A 13463-nucleotide genomic window follows, 5' to 3' on the forward strand; every position below is an offset into this window, starting at 1 on the left:
TAGTAAGACAGGCAACCAGTGTGAGATATGGGGATCATCATGCCTTCTTATCAGAAGAGGCTGGATGACTCTGTTGCTGATGCCCATCCAGGGAGGGAGTGGTTTAATTGGTAGAGAGGCGGCCTGCAATCCCAATGGACTCGGGATCGAATCCTGGCTGGGGCAGGGAATGGTTTAAGGATTTGAATTTCCTAAAAGCAGACTCTCCTGATCTACTAGATGATCCGCCGACATGTTGTAAAAATACCCCTGCTAATACCAATACACCAGTCCTGTATGAGACAACCCTAGCATGTATTCAATATGCATGGTGGGTGTTAGTGTCGAAGTGGTGACATGTGGAGGTGTAGGAGGACTACTGGGCCTTGGGATAGGTCACTGCCCCCAAGAAATAGGCTCTGAAGCCTGTGCCCAGAGTTGGACCCCCCCCAAAAAAAAAAAAAAAAAAAATATTAATCCCTTATGGAAGACTGCATTGCACACAATCGCCTGCACCGTCAACACATATACGCTCCTTGAGAGCTTTATGGGAAAGCCCAGTCTCGGCCGTGGCCTTTCTTAGGGACTCGGGGGGGGGGGGGACTGTGTTGGCCAGACTGCTTAGGGAAGAACAACTTGTGTACTACTACTACTGCCGGTGTAAACTCATTCTACAGCAGCATGGTGCGATACCTGTATATTTCTATACTGCACAGGGAACTAGGTGTTTTCCTTCAGCTGGAGGGAGGTGTTTGTGTCTTGCTACACTCAAGTTGTATCTTGACATGTCAGAATGACTGTCAGATATGTGTGTGAAGCTACAACTAGAATATTTTTTTTACCTATCAGGTGAGCTAAGATTCGGTGTCTTGAATGGTGGGGGAATAGGAGTGTGGCTCATTCAGTTGGGAAACTTTTTTTTTTTTTTTTTCCCCTGGCTATGGACCCTACTTCAACTCACTTTAGGATGGAAAAGGAGATCTGGATGATGATACCAACATCATCGTTGTCATCCTGACCTCCTTTCCCACCCTAGGGCAGGGTGAGGAATAGCAACATCCAGACAGCCAACGTTTGCCCAATTCAATGGGCCATGCTCCCATTCACTCATCATTGAAATCCTGGCTCCATCAGATAGGCCACAGAAACATTTACCACATTCTATAGCTTCACATATACCTGTCTGATATAGTCAATCCAAACGCTGTCACATTAAAATGGTGCCAAATCCCTGGCCTTGCACTTCTCCACACAAAATTCATGTAACCAGCTCAATCTTTTGTCAGTCCTTTAGCACACCAATTTCCATTCCTCTCTTCCTCACACACTCATCCACCATATCCCTCCATCTTCTTCTTGGCCTACCTCGCCTCCTCCCTCCCTCAAATTCGCTCATATATACCATATTCACCACTCTATTGTCATCCATTCTCCACATGAGCATACCATCTCAGTACACACTCTTCGATTCTGGTGTCCACAGACTTCCTCACTCCCCATCTTTCACGAATCACATTATTTCATATCCTATCCACTCTTTGTACTCCACATACATTCCTCAGCAGTCCCATCTCCACTGCTGTTACTCTTGACTTTTCATTTTCATGCCACACCATAGTCTCACAACTGAATGTTAAAGTTGGCACTAACACTCCTTCATGTAAGCCTCGTGCAGTTGCAACATTCAAGTCTTTGTTTCTTATCAAGGCCTTCATAGCACCAGCTACTTTCCTTCCATGTGTCACTCTACTTTCCACTTCTTTTGCACATTTTCCTCTCTTTTCTGTCACTGTACCCAGGTATTTGAACTCTCACCAGTTCCAGTCTCTCTACATTCACTGTAACATCACACTGGGAGTCACCTCTCTCAATAACCATCACTTTATTCTTTTCTATATTTACTCTCAAGGCACAACACACACAGACATCTACAAATCTCTGCACTAGTCTACCAAGCTGTTGTCAGGTGTTTGCAAGTACCACTGCATCATCAGCATACAACAAATTTGAGATATTCCATCCATCACCATTCATTACCAATGCCATCCCTCTCTCCATTACTCATGTTTTTACTTCTCTCATCATCCCATCCATATATATATTGAACAACCATGGGGACATCACACAACCTTGTTGCACTCCCACACTGATCATGAACTATTCACTTAGATGCCCATTTACCCATATACATGCCTCGCTAGTCACTACCATCATAAAAACTCATTATGGCACCTAGCAGCTTACCATCTACATGGCACATGTGCAAAACCTTCCATAGTCCTTCTCTGTCTACTGTACTTTGTTGTATGCATTTTCCAGATCCATAAATGTCTTACAGTCCTCACAAGCCTTTTCCACTATCTGTCTCACTGCAAATATTTGATCAACACATTCTCTGCCACTCCTAAAGCTGCCCTGTTCATCACTCACTTGGCCTTCTGATATCTCTCTTACTTTCTGTATAATAATTCTTCCATATACCTTCCCCACAACACTCAATAGACTTTACCAAGACAATTTTTGCACTCACTTAGCTCACCCTTATTTTGTACACAATTACAGCCTTTCTCCACTCTACTGGCACAGTTTCCTTCCTCCACACCATCTTACATATCTCCATCAAGCACTTCATTCCACTCTCTCCACTACACTTAATCATCTCTGCAAACACCTCATCAACCCCAGTTGCTTTCCCATTATTCAGTTGTTTCACATGGACCATCAAAATCACTACAAGACATACCAACTGCCCATCGAGGTGAACTTTTTCCAGTGATTAACTACACCTTCCTATGTCCTACTGCTTTTTCTGTGGTCCATGTTCAGCAAGACTCCCAACTCAGTATATGTTCAAGGTGACTAGACCTTCATCTCAGCAAGGTTTTACACTGTTTTGCCAGGTATTCTAACCCAGGTACTTCATACACTGTATATGTTCAAGGTGACCAGACCTTCATCTCAGCAAGGTTTTACACTGTTTTGCCAGGTATTCTAACCCAGATACTTCAGACCACAGAGGCAATCAGTGGAACATCACAGCCACTAAATGACAAGCACTTCGGACCACTATGGTGGGATTTTATCTCCAGTGAGTTTGCATACCAGTGTCCCATAACTTTTTTTCAGGGTTTGGTAACCACAGGGAATCAATATGGGAGAAGATATTGTTGGGGTCAGTATAAATATCCTCTTCCTTTACTGCCCACATGGGCAGTAAAGGAGGATATTTGTAAGCTCAAATGTACAGAAATGACAATGATTAAGGTAGATGGATGTGTAATGTGTCCATGACTGGGAGACCTGAGAGGGTTAGGTTTACAATGGAAGAGTTAAGAGGAAGGATGGGACTGGAGTGTATTTGTGCTATGATGAGGAGAGGTAGACTGAGATTGTTTGGATATGTGGAGAAGAATGTAAACGTTGAGGGTAGGGTTGCAAGATGCAGACCGGAAAAGACTTGGGACAAGGTCATAGAGTGTGACTTCAAGGTTAAGGGACTGAATAGGAGGCTGCCAGAAATCGAACAGCATGGAGACCAGCCATTAGGTGACCAAGATCAATGCATGAAAGCATGATGGAGCCTTTATGAATGAAGTGAAACAAAATGAATATTAACATTTAAAAACTTATGCTGAAAGGAAGAAATGTAAGAAAAAGCTGCAGTAGTAAATGTAATAGTTTCTGCGGAACTTAATTGCTAAGGTGTCCTGTATGTTTAAGGTAATATTACATATGCTGCAGTAACATGATTAACTCATATACCATAGGCTCCTTCCTGCAGTTAAGCAATCATGAGCTAGTCAGTTGCCGCCCGACCTCTTCCTATTACTCCGTCATTTAATTCGTTCACGCCATCAACCTTTTCCAACTTGCCAATTTTTCGTAATTACCTGTCCTCCAGAGCTTTCGATTTCCTAATTAATTTCAATGAGTCCCTCCAGGCGATTTGAATTTCGCGCTGTGGAATACTGTGACACGTTATTAGTGAAGCACAGAATAAGGTAGCCTGTTGATCTGTGCAAATTTTTTTCTCCCTGATATCCATAACCCAGTGTGGCCACGTTCAGCCGACACTTCACATGGTTGTCAAAAGTGTAGTGGGTTTAGTGTCCTTAAAGCATTCGTCAGCAATCTGAGTAATCCTTGGCAAGTAGCTAATGTTGCCTAGTTTGTCAGTTTTCCGCATGTGTTAAGCCTATACAGTTTGCCCATTGCCTTCACAATTTTGTAAGATTATTTTCTTTCCTAATTTTAGATGTGTTTGATTAGTTCCTCATTGTAAATCATGCGGAAACATTTCATCGTCATACATCCGTATTCATAAACAGCTGATAAGACAAAATTCTTCGTCTGCTCTATGTTCTTATATTTTAATTTCATTTTAGTGTGTACATTGTCAATACAGGTATTTATATTTCGTATAATAGTTTAAGTTCAAGTTGAAGTGGCACAGTTGTCAGGTAACCTAAGACAAAACGACTACCCTTCCTCTCTCAGCTCTCTGTGTCTGTCTCTTTAACGTATCCTTGGCAGTGGGGTGAGCCATGTTGTGTGGAGGAACTTCGGGTGAGAAACCAGCCGATGACAAAGTTCAGCAGATCATCAATTCAGTTAAGAGTCAGGTGGGTTCAAGCTACATTTTATTTTTGATCATACTTTATGTTTAGGTCGCTGGTGGTCTAGTGGTTAGAACGATCTGAGAGGAAAGAGATGATAATGTATGACTCGATGACGTAGTTCAGCAGATTATCAATTCACTTAGGAGTCAGGTAGGTTCAAGCTACATTTTATTTTAGAGCATTATGTTTAGGTCGCTGGTGGTCTAGTGGTTAGAATGCCTTTAGATGAAAGAAATTATCATACTTTAGTAGTGGGACTATGGGGTGTTCTTGTCCTAACAATCATCTCAGCCTCTCCCTCTCTCATTAATGGAATACAGTACTAGACAATGGAAGCCTGTTCTTTTCACCTTAATGTGGCCTAGATTTTCGTTCTTTTGCATATAGCTTATTTCACGTAGCCCAGTCGTAGTAAAAGACTTCTACAACGCTACATTCTCTTCATAGTAAACATATTGATCAGTATTGTTAATGCTTTTATTTAAGCTTAACCTTAACCCATGCTTCAGACCGATGCTATCCAGACTATTTTATTCAGTTTAGGAAGGTTGATTGAAATATTTATTTTTGTAAAGTCATACAGAGCAGTGTACACATACACAACAAAAGGTGGTGGGTCTTGCCACACACCTTCAACATACACAGTTATACAGTCACTGGTTATAAATTCGTGGGTGTAGCCACACGCCCTTTAGTAAAGAATATAGTATATGCCATGAAATGTAAAAGAATTTTTAAGAGATATTACATACAGGAGAGAAAAGTTGTATCAGAACAGTATAGGATATCAGCATGGCTGCACTTGCCACAGCCTCTCTCTCCTTTAGTTATTTATTTAATACATCTTCATTGACACACATTAGTGTTTTCTTTCGCATTGGCTTGAGTAATATAGGCCTATTTGTTAGTGACTATGGCAAGGTAGGTGAAGTTGTGATGTAAATATACAAAGCAAAACATGCATAGTATTGAATAACGTAATGAATGTTGCCGATAAATATAAGACGGATTGAAGAATAGCAGCTATTTGTGGAACTACATTTAATGTGTAGTGCTTTCTAGAACATACAAATTCAGGGTATTCACGAAGAATGGAAGGTCACAGATTTTCATCGATTAACCGTGAGATTTGAATAGTCAGCGTATTAAGTTGTAAAACACGTTAACCTCTCAGGTAGAGCCCATGGCGTCCTATCTCCTGTAGGTCGACCAGGTTAGGTTTACGGGTATGTAGAGAAACCTGGACAGGTGAGGCAAGGCAAATGGCATATTTTCTCTTCCCCCAGCTTGTCCGTCACTTCGTAAACGACTCCCTTCCCCCATCCTGTTAATCCCATCCCTCCTTTTCCCTAGGCTACTCAGCTATCACACACACACACACACACACAGAGGAAGTCATCAGATGCAGACGTCGGACATCGGCGCTCCGGACCAAAACAACACGGCCAGTGGCAATTACCTAAATTAGCATCTTTGAATGAGTCAAGCTCTGTACCAGGTTAGACTAAATGATTTTTCATTATTAAAAGGTAAAGAAATAATAAGTTTAAATAAGACTGGTTCAAACAACAAAGAACCACGATGCGTTGAGTCAGCTGGGTTTGTTTATACTACAGCAACACGCGGAAAGTGTAAGTACATACTCTTCATTTAGTATTACAAAATGGATACATACTTCAGTAAAACAAATTTGGAAAAGAAAAGGGATAAAAGTAAAAAGCAAAATGATGATTTCTACCAAGAACTGGTTGAAGTGGAGACTCACAATAGACTGGTTGAACGTGTACACAAACTAGAAATGGCTTTCAAAAATGAAATTGATGAAATAAGCAAATGCACTTGCAAAAGGAAGAGATAGAAAAACTAGGAAGGGAGGCCAATAAGAAAGACACAACCATCAGTGAACTAACAGTGGAATTGAATACGCTTAGGAAGAAAGTGAGTGAAATGGGAAGTACAGTAGTCAATCACGAGAGTGTTATGGAAGAGTTAAAAAATGACACAGAGACAATTAGACAAGCAAGCAGTCTTATGGACCAGAGCAGTGATATTGAGAAGATAACACAGGTGAATGAAGCTGTGCAAAGCTACAAAAATTATGTAGAAACCACGTATGCTGAAATGGTAAAGAAAGACTTAGAAACAAGGGTGGAGGAAAAAAGCATTAAAAAGGAAGTGAAAAGAATAATCCAAAACAATCCAAAGTTAGTCAGAGATTCAGTAGAAATAAATAAATCAGTAGTAATCACCGGTATAGAAGAGGAAGAAATTAAAAACAAGATCACTAGAGACAAAAAGGAGATGGCAAATGTAATGAGCTTACTGAAAGAAGTATCAGAGGAAATCTGTAGTAAAGACATAGAGGAACACAAAAGGTTAGGGAAATACGAGAAAAGCAAGACAAGACCTCTAAAGGTGACTTCCCAGAGAGTAAACACTGCGGAAGAGATACTAAAAAATGCAAAGAATCTTATGGAAAAAGAAGAGTTCAAAAATGTATAGATAAAAAGATGCCTAACACAAGAGGAACTGGAATTACTGAAAGAGAAAAGGGAGGAAGCAAAAACAAAAAATGAGGGAAGATCAGAAGAGGAGAAGAGGAAATTTTTTTACAAAGTAATAGGATTGCAGGTACGAAAGTGGTACACAAACAGGATGGAAGAAAAAGGAGGAAGTTAGTAGAACCATGTCATGACAAGTATATAAACAAGATGATAAAGTTGATGTACTCAAATGTGGATGGAATGGTATCTAAATTACTAGAGATGAATGATTATGTTAGAGAAAATGAACCACAAATAATATGCCTAACTGAGACAAAATTAACACCAAGGATATCCAATGACATACTAAACTTACAGGAATACAATATATGGAGAAGAGACAGAAATTTAAAAAAAGGAGGAGGAATTATAATATTAACTAAGAAAAATCTAAAAGTCAAGGAAATAAACCTAGATATACCATCACAAGTAGAACTGATTGCAGTAGAGATCGACACATCTGAAGGTAAAGTAATTGTAGCCAATTTGTATATGCCACCCAGATCAAACACATGGGAAAGAGACGAATATGAGGACCTGGCAGAGAGTACAATTCAGAGTATAAGATCCTTGCTACATAAAATGGAAGAGAAATCGGAAAGAATTATACTAACTGGTGACTTCAATACAAACATAAATTGGAATACTCTAGATATAAATAGCCAAGAAAGCTGTTGGGACCAAAAGCTCCTGGATCTCGTACAAGAGTTTTTCTTAATGCAACATGTGAGGGAAACCACTAGAAAAAGAGGACTTGATGTACCTTCAGTGCTAGATCTAATATTTACTAGGCAAGAAAATGACATTGACAGTTTAATATATCACCCTCCACTCGGCAAATGCGATCATGCAGTACTAAATTATAACTTCAGGATAGCATATGACATAGTAAACAGCAATGACAGTTACAAAAAGAGCCTAAACTATAAAAAGGGAAATTATCAAGACCTAAAGAAGTATTTCTTAGAAGTTGATTGGGAAAATGAGCTTAGAGGACAAGATTTAAATGCTGTATATAAAAATTTTTGTGAATTTTATGAAATAGGAGTCCAGAAGTACATCCCACAGCACAAAGAAGCAGATAAGAAAATACAGAAATGGTTCAATACAGAATGTAAAAAATCAAAAGAAAGAAGAGATTTGTTGTGGAATAGATACAGAAGACACAATAGTGAAAGGGTGTATAATAATTACAAACAGGCAAGAAACGACTATACAAGAATAAGGAGGGAAGCCCAAAAACACTTTGAGGAGGATATAATAAATAAAAGTAGTGATCAACCAAAGCTGTTTTACAGCTATATCAGAAGCAAAACCAAAGTAAAAGATATAATACAATCCATTACGGACGAGGGAATCACTTATACACAAGAGAAAGATATTTGTGAAGCACTAAATAAGAATTTCCAATTAGTTTTTACAGAAGAAAAACATTTTGAGAGGGACTATGTGGAACACGCATGTCCACACATACTACCAGATATACAAATAGCAGAAAAAGTAATACAGGAGGAGTTAAGTAGATTAGACAGAGGAAAAGCAAGTGGTCCTGATGAAATTTCATGTTGGGTGTTACGAGAATGTGCAAAGGAGTTAAGTAAACCATTATTTTTAATTTTCAAGAAATCCTTGAGTCAAGGGAAACTACCTGATATTTGGAAAAAAGCAAATATAGTCCCCTTATTCAAGAAAGGAAATAGACAAAATCCTCTCAACTACCGACCAGTATCACTGACCAGTGTTGTAAGCAAGGTATTAGAAAAACTTATAAGAAAAGCTTGGGTAAATCATCTAGAAGAACACAGTATGATAACAGAAAGACAGTTTGGTTTCAGAAAAGGAAAATCATGTGTTACTAATCTGTTGAGCTACTATGACAGAGTAACAAACACAATACAGGAAAGAGAAGGATGGGTGGACAGTATCTATTTAGATTTCAAGAAAGCTTTTGACACAGTACCACACCAAAGACTTTTATGGAAGCTGTACCATCAAGGAGGAATTCGAGACAAACTGTTTTGTTGGATGCAAGACTTTCTCATAAAAAGAGAAATGAGGACAGTACTAAGAGGAAACTACTCATCATGGAAAGAAGTGACTAGTGGAGTACCATAGGGTTCAGTGCTGGCACCAATCATGTTTTTAGTGTACATAAATGATATAAACAGTAACACTGGAAATGAGAGCTATCTGAATATGTTTGCAGATGATGCAAAAATACAAAGGAGAATTACTAGCACAGACTCTTGTAGGTAGCTACAAGAAGAATTAAATAAACTTCATGAATGGAGTAGTACATGGCAAATGGAATTCAATGTGGACAAGTGTCATGTAATCAAGTTTGGTAAAAGTGGAAAAAGACCTGATTGGGATTATAAGTTAGGAAATAAAACCCTATACACATCAGAAAGAGAGAAAGACCTAGGTGTGATTATCAATAACAGACTATCTCCGGCTGACCACATCAGCGAGAAGGTACGGAACATGTATACACTGCTTACAAATATGAGAATAGCATTCACATACATAAATGAAGACATGCTAAGAAGGATAATAACATCATTCATAAGACCAACCCTGGAATATGCATCAATAGTCTGGAGTCCTCATCTCAAAAAGCATATAGACAAGATTGAAAAAGTTCAAAGGGCCGCTACAAGATGGATACCAAGCTTAAGGGACCTAAGCTACGAAGAAAGACTAAATAAACTGAATCTACCAACACTACAGGAGAGAAGGAAAAGAGGTGACATGATAATGCTATATAAGTGCATATCAGGGAAGGAGAAAATAGACATAAATGATTACTTAACATATGGAGAAGCATCAGCAAGAGGACACTGCCAAAAACTGCATAAGAAGAGAGGTGATAAAGACGTAAGGAAATTCAGTTTCCTAAACAGAGCAATTGATCAATGGAATGCACTACCGAATGAAATAGTGTGTGCCAAAACAATTCACAAATTTAAGGATATGTACGATAAATATGGTTTAAGACACGGGACAGTACGAGCTTGACTCATTCCTGTAAAGATACAATTAGGTAAGAACACACACACACCTGAGAAGCTCATCTTCATTCTTCATAAACGCAGCTCCTCTCTCTCTCTCTCTCTCTCTCAAGGTTCTGTAGGAGAGAATAGAATAATAATGTCAGTGCAAAGTATGCCCTTACTGTGATATAAGTATTATAAAAAAATAATAAAACATTGGAACATATTTAAGAACAGGTCGTATAGGAAGAGAGGTGAGGGATGGAGGAGGATAGAAGGCACGGCTTGTATGGACGAAGATATAGTGGAAAAATCGAAAAGGAAAAAGAAACTGTCAGTTCAGCCTCCGAGTGTCCAGCTTTCAATGTCCATGACTATTATACTCGCAATGTGAGAGTGAAGGTAGGTAGTGGCGGTGCGGCAAGGTGAATGGAATTTTTTTTTTTTTTTTTAATAGAAAAACATGGTCCATTCTCTCTGATGTATTTTTTCCATTGCTGTCTCTATTATTATTCATGTAAAAATAGGTTTTCGAAATCAAATTATGTGGCTATTGTAATTATAAATACCCTTAGTACTATACTTTTTTTTTTCTTTTTAACTAACGACCTAAAATTCCTACCTCCATCTTGAATGCTGAGCTGTAAGACTGTGCTGACTAGATTATGATGATAGTAACACACACACACACACACACACACACACACACACGGGCGTTCGCGCCTCGCTCAGGTTGTGAAAAGTTTCACCGACGAAGTGGGTGGTTACTGTCCCCCTTGAGCAAGGGGACGGGTGTGTGGGTATGTGAAGGTCACAGCCTTGCCCTTAGGTCGGACTATATGAACTCCCAGCTCCCTTCCGGGAGGGTAAAATACTGACGATCACGACCATGAAGTGATTCTGACCGACTCGGTGAATTACACACACACACCTCTGAAAAGCATGTACAGCCGTACGTAAAATAAGAAGCAAAGAGACAAAAATCTGCGCCAAGTTAGAGTGAAAATAGTTTTAGATCTCATGTTGAATGCAGTCATAAAGTCGAAAATATGTCATAGGATGGAAAGGATTAAGGTCATTCTCTCTCTCTCTCTCTCTGCTTAAAATAATCTTTTCTCTCTCCTTCCCCCCATTTTCTCTCTCTGTCTCTCCCTGTTTGTGTATCTAAATATTTATTTATCTGTCTATCTGTGCATCACCTTTCTTCCGTCTCTTCCAGGTGGAGGAGAAGCTTGGACGCCCCCTGTCTCAATTTACCGTAGTCTCCTACAAAACTCAGGTTGTGGCTGGAATGAATTACTTCGCCAAGGTTAGGAACAGCATACATGTATTTACTCTTGCGCATTTCAAACTCGCTAAGGTTAGGAAGAGAATATATGTGTATTTGCATTCGCGCATTCAGACTTTGCTAAGGTTAGGAACAGCGTATATATGTATTTACCTTTGCGCTCTTCAAACTTCGCTAAGGTTAGGGACAGCATATATGTGTATTTACATTACTGAGCCCTATAGTATGGGGAGGCTTCCTCATGGTGCCCAGGGCGGCTGTTGTTGTTTATCTACACCACCGACGCCCACGTCTTTTGAAATCAGCCGTTGAATTCGGAAAATATAATGCCATCACCCACTGCTTCGCTTATGTAAGCAACAGCGAAACAGAAACAGCAAGCTAAGAACAGCATTACCAATTTACCATTGTGGAGGCGACGAGTGCATGTTTCAATATGGCGGCCAAAGTACACGCTCGCGGCGGAGATAGCCTCTCCATATTATAGAGCTCAGTGATTTACATTTGCTCATTTCAAACTTCGCTAAGGTTAGGAACAGCATAATAGTGTGTATTTATAATTACGCATTTCAAACTTCGCTAAGGTTAGGAACTTCACATGTGTATTTACATTTACGCTTTTCAAGCATCGCTAAGGTTAGAAGGAAAATTTTGTTGACATTTACTGATTTCAGTTTACTTGTATTTACCGGAATATGAACATTGCATATACATGAATTTGAAGCTATTTACACTGGTAGAGGAAAGTAGTGGCTGGAGTGTGCTAAGGGCATATTTTAGGTGGTAGACAGGTAATTACATTTTATTCATATTCAGGTATATATGTTTATGTTTATTCACACGGGTCTATCATGGTAAGTAGTTCCATTAACTTCGCTGAGGTCAGAATTGCACGTACTATTTATTCAATGAATTTTGTGACTATAGCGTGTTTCCCCTAACCTGACCGAGATCCCAACCCTTTTCAGCTTATCTGAAAGTGAGACTGAAAGATTGATTTGATTAGTAACCAAGGTGACTCATCCCTTACAACTAGGCTCATCAAATCCCATGTAACCACGAGATTACACTAGTTGTGAGAGTTCTTCAGGTGGAAACCCTACTGTAATAGGTTTACATTACCCCTTCACCCCGAATACGGAGTTTTTCATTTATTGCCGCTTCCTGTCGCGTTTTTGCATCGGTGGGAATAGGTTGGGATGAGGATGATGCTTGTAACTAATGACAAGCGACAACAATAAATCACTGCTGCTGTTGTTGCTGCTGCCGGCACTGCTGTTACTGCTGCTGGCACTGCTATTACTGCTACTACTACTACTATTATTACTGCTACTACTACTACTATTATTACTGCTACTACTACTACTATTATTACTGCTATTACTACTACTACTACTACTATTACTACTACTATTATTATTATTATTATTATTATTATTATTATTATTATTATTATCAACAGGTGGACATTGGGGAGGGCGATGAGGGCATGGTGCACCTAAGGATCTACCGGGATTTGAAGCAACAGACCTCACTGCATTCCCTTCAGCACCCAAAGGCAAAGACTCATGCCATCGAATACTTCTGAAGGGGCGGAAAAGAGCTGGCGCGCGGATTCACAAACTTAACACCTGCTTTAAATGACTTATTTTTGTAGGATGGAGAAAGAAGGGGAGCACAGTCGAGTCTTTCAGTCTTTCATCGTGTCTTTTTCTTCATGGAACACACACACACACACACACACACACACACACACACACACACACACACACACACATTGCCAGGGAAGGGAATTCATCGTAACTTGTGTCAATCCAAGCCCAGAGAGGAGGGTTGTATTCTACGCAGCATTCTAAGCTTCGTAACATGTTAGTCTTATCAATAAATGGATATATTTCCAATATAGATGTTTTATGACCATCATATTTAGTGCGAATAATATTTCACAGTTACATGAAAGAGCATGCTATGTACTGTATATCCACCATTTTTTCCCCCCTCAGACTCACATCAAAACTGAGTGAGCTGAAGTAAGTATCAA

The 13463-nt window shown here is 39.4% G+C and overlaps 1 protein-coding gene across 1 annotated transcript; it reads left to right on the top strand.

Annotated features, from left to right (window-relative positions):
- The first annotated feature begins 4340 nt into the window (after positions 1–4340).
- LOC145399646 (cystatin-A2-like) lies at positions 4341–13298 on the top strand. Its single transcript, XM_080272186.1, has 3 exons — positions 4341–4601; positions 11354–11443; positions 12885–13298. Exons 1-3 carry the CDS (start codon positions 4524–4526, stop codon positions 13008–13010), a joined length of 294 nt encoding a protein of 97 aa, XP_080128312.1. The 5' UTR covers positions 4341–4523; the 3' UTR covers positions 13011–13298.
- Positions 13299–13463: the final 165 nt, after the last annotated feature.

The sequence above is a fragment of the Coenobita brevimanus genome, chromosome 50 (assembly GCF_032717465.1).
Source record: "Coenobita brevimanus isolate Jiangsu-jjx chromosome 50, ASM3271746v2, whole genome shotgun sequence".
Taxonomy (NCBI): domain Eukaryota; kingdom Metazoa; phylum Arthropoda; class Malacostraca; order Decapoda; family Coenobitidae; genus Coenobita; species Coenobita brevimanus.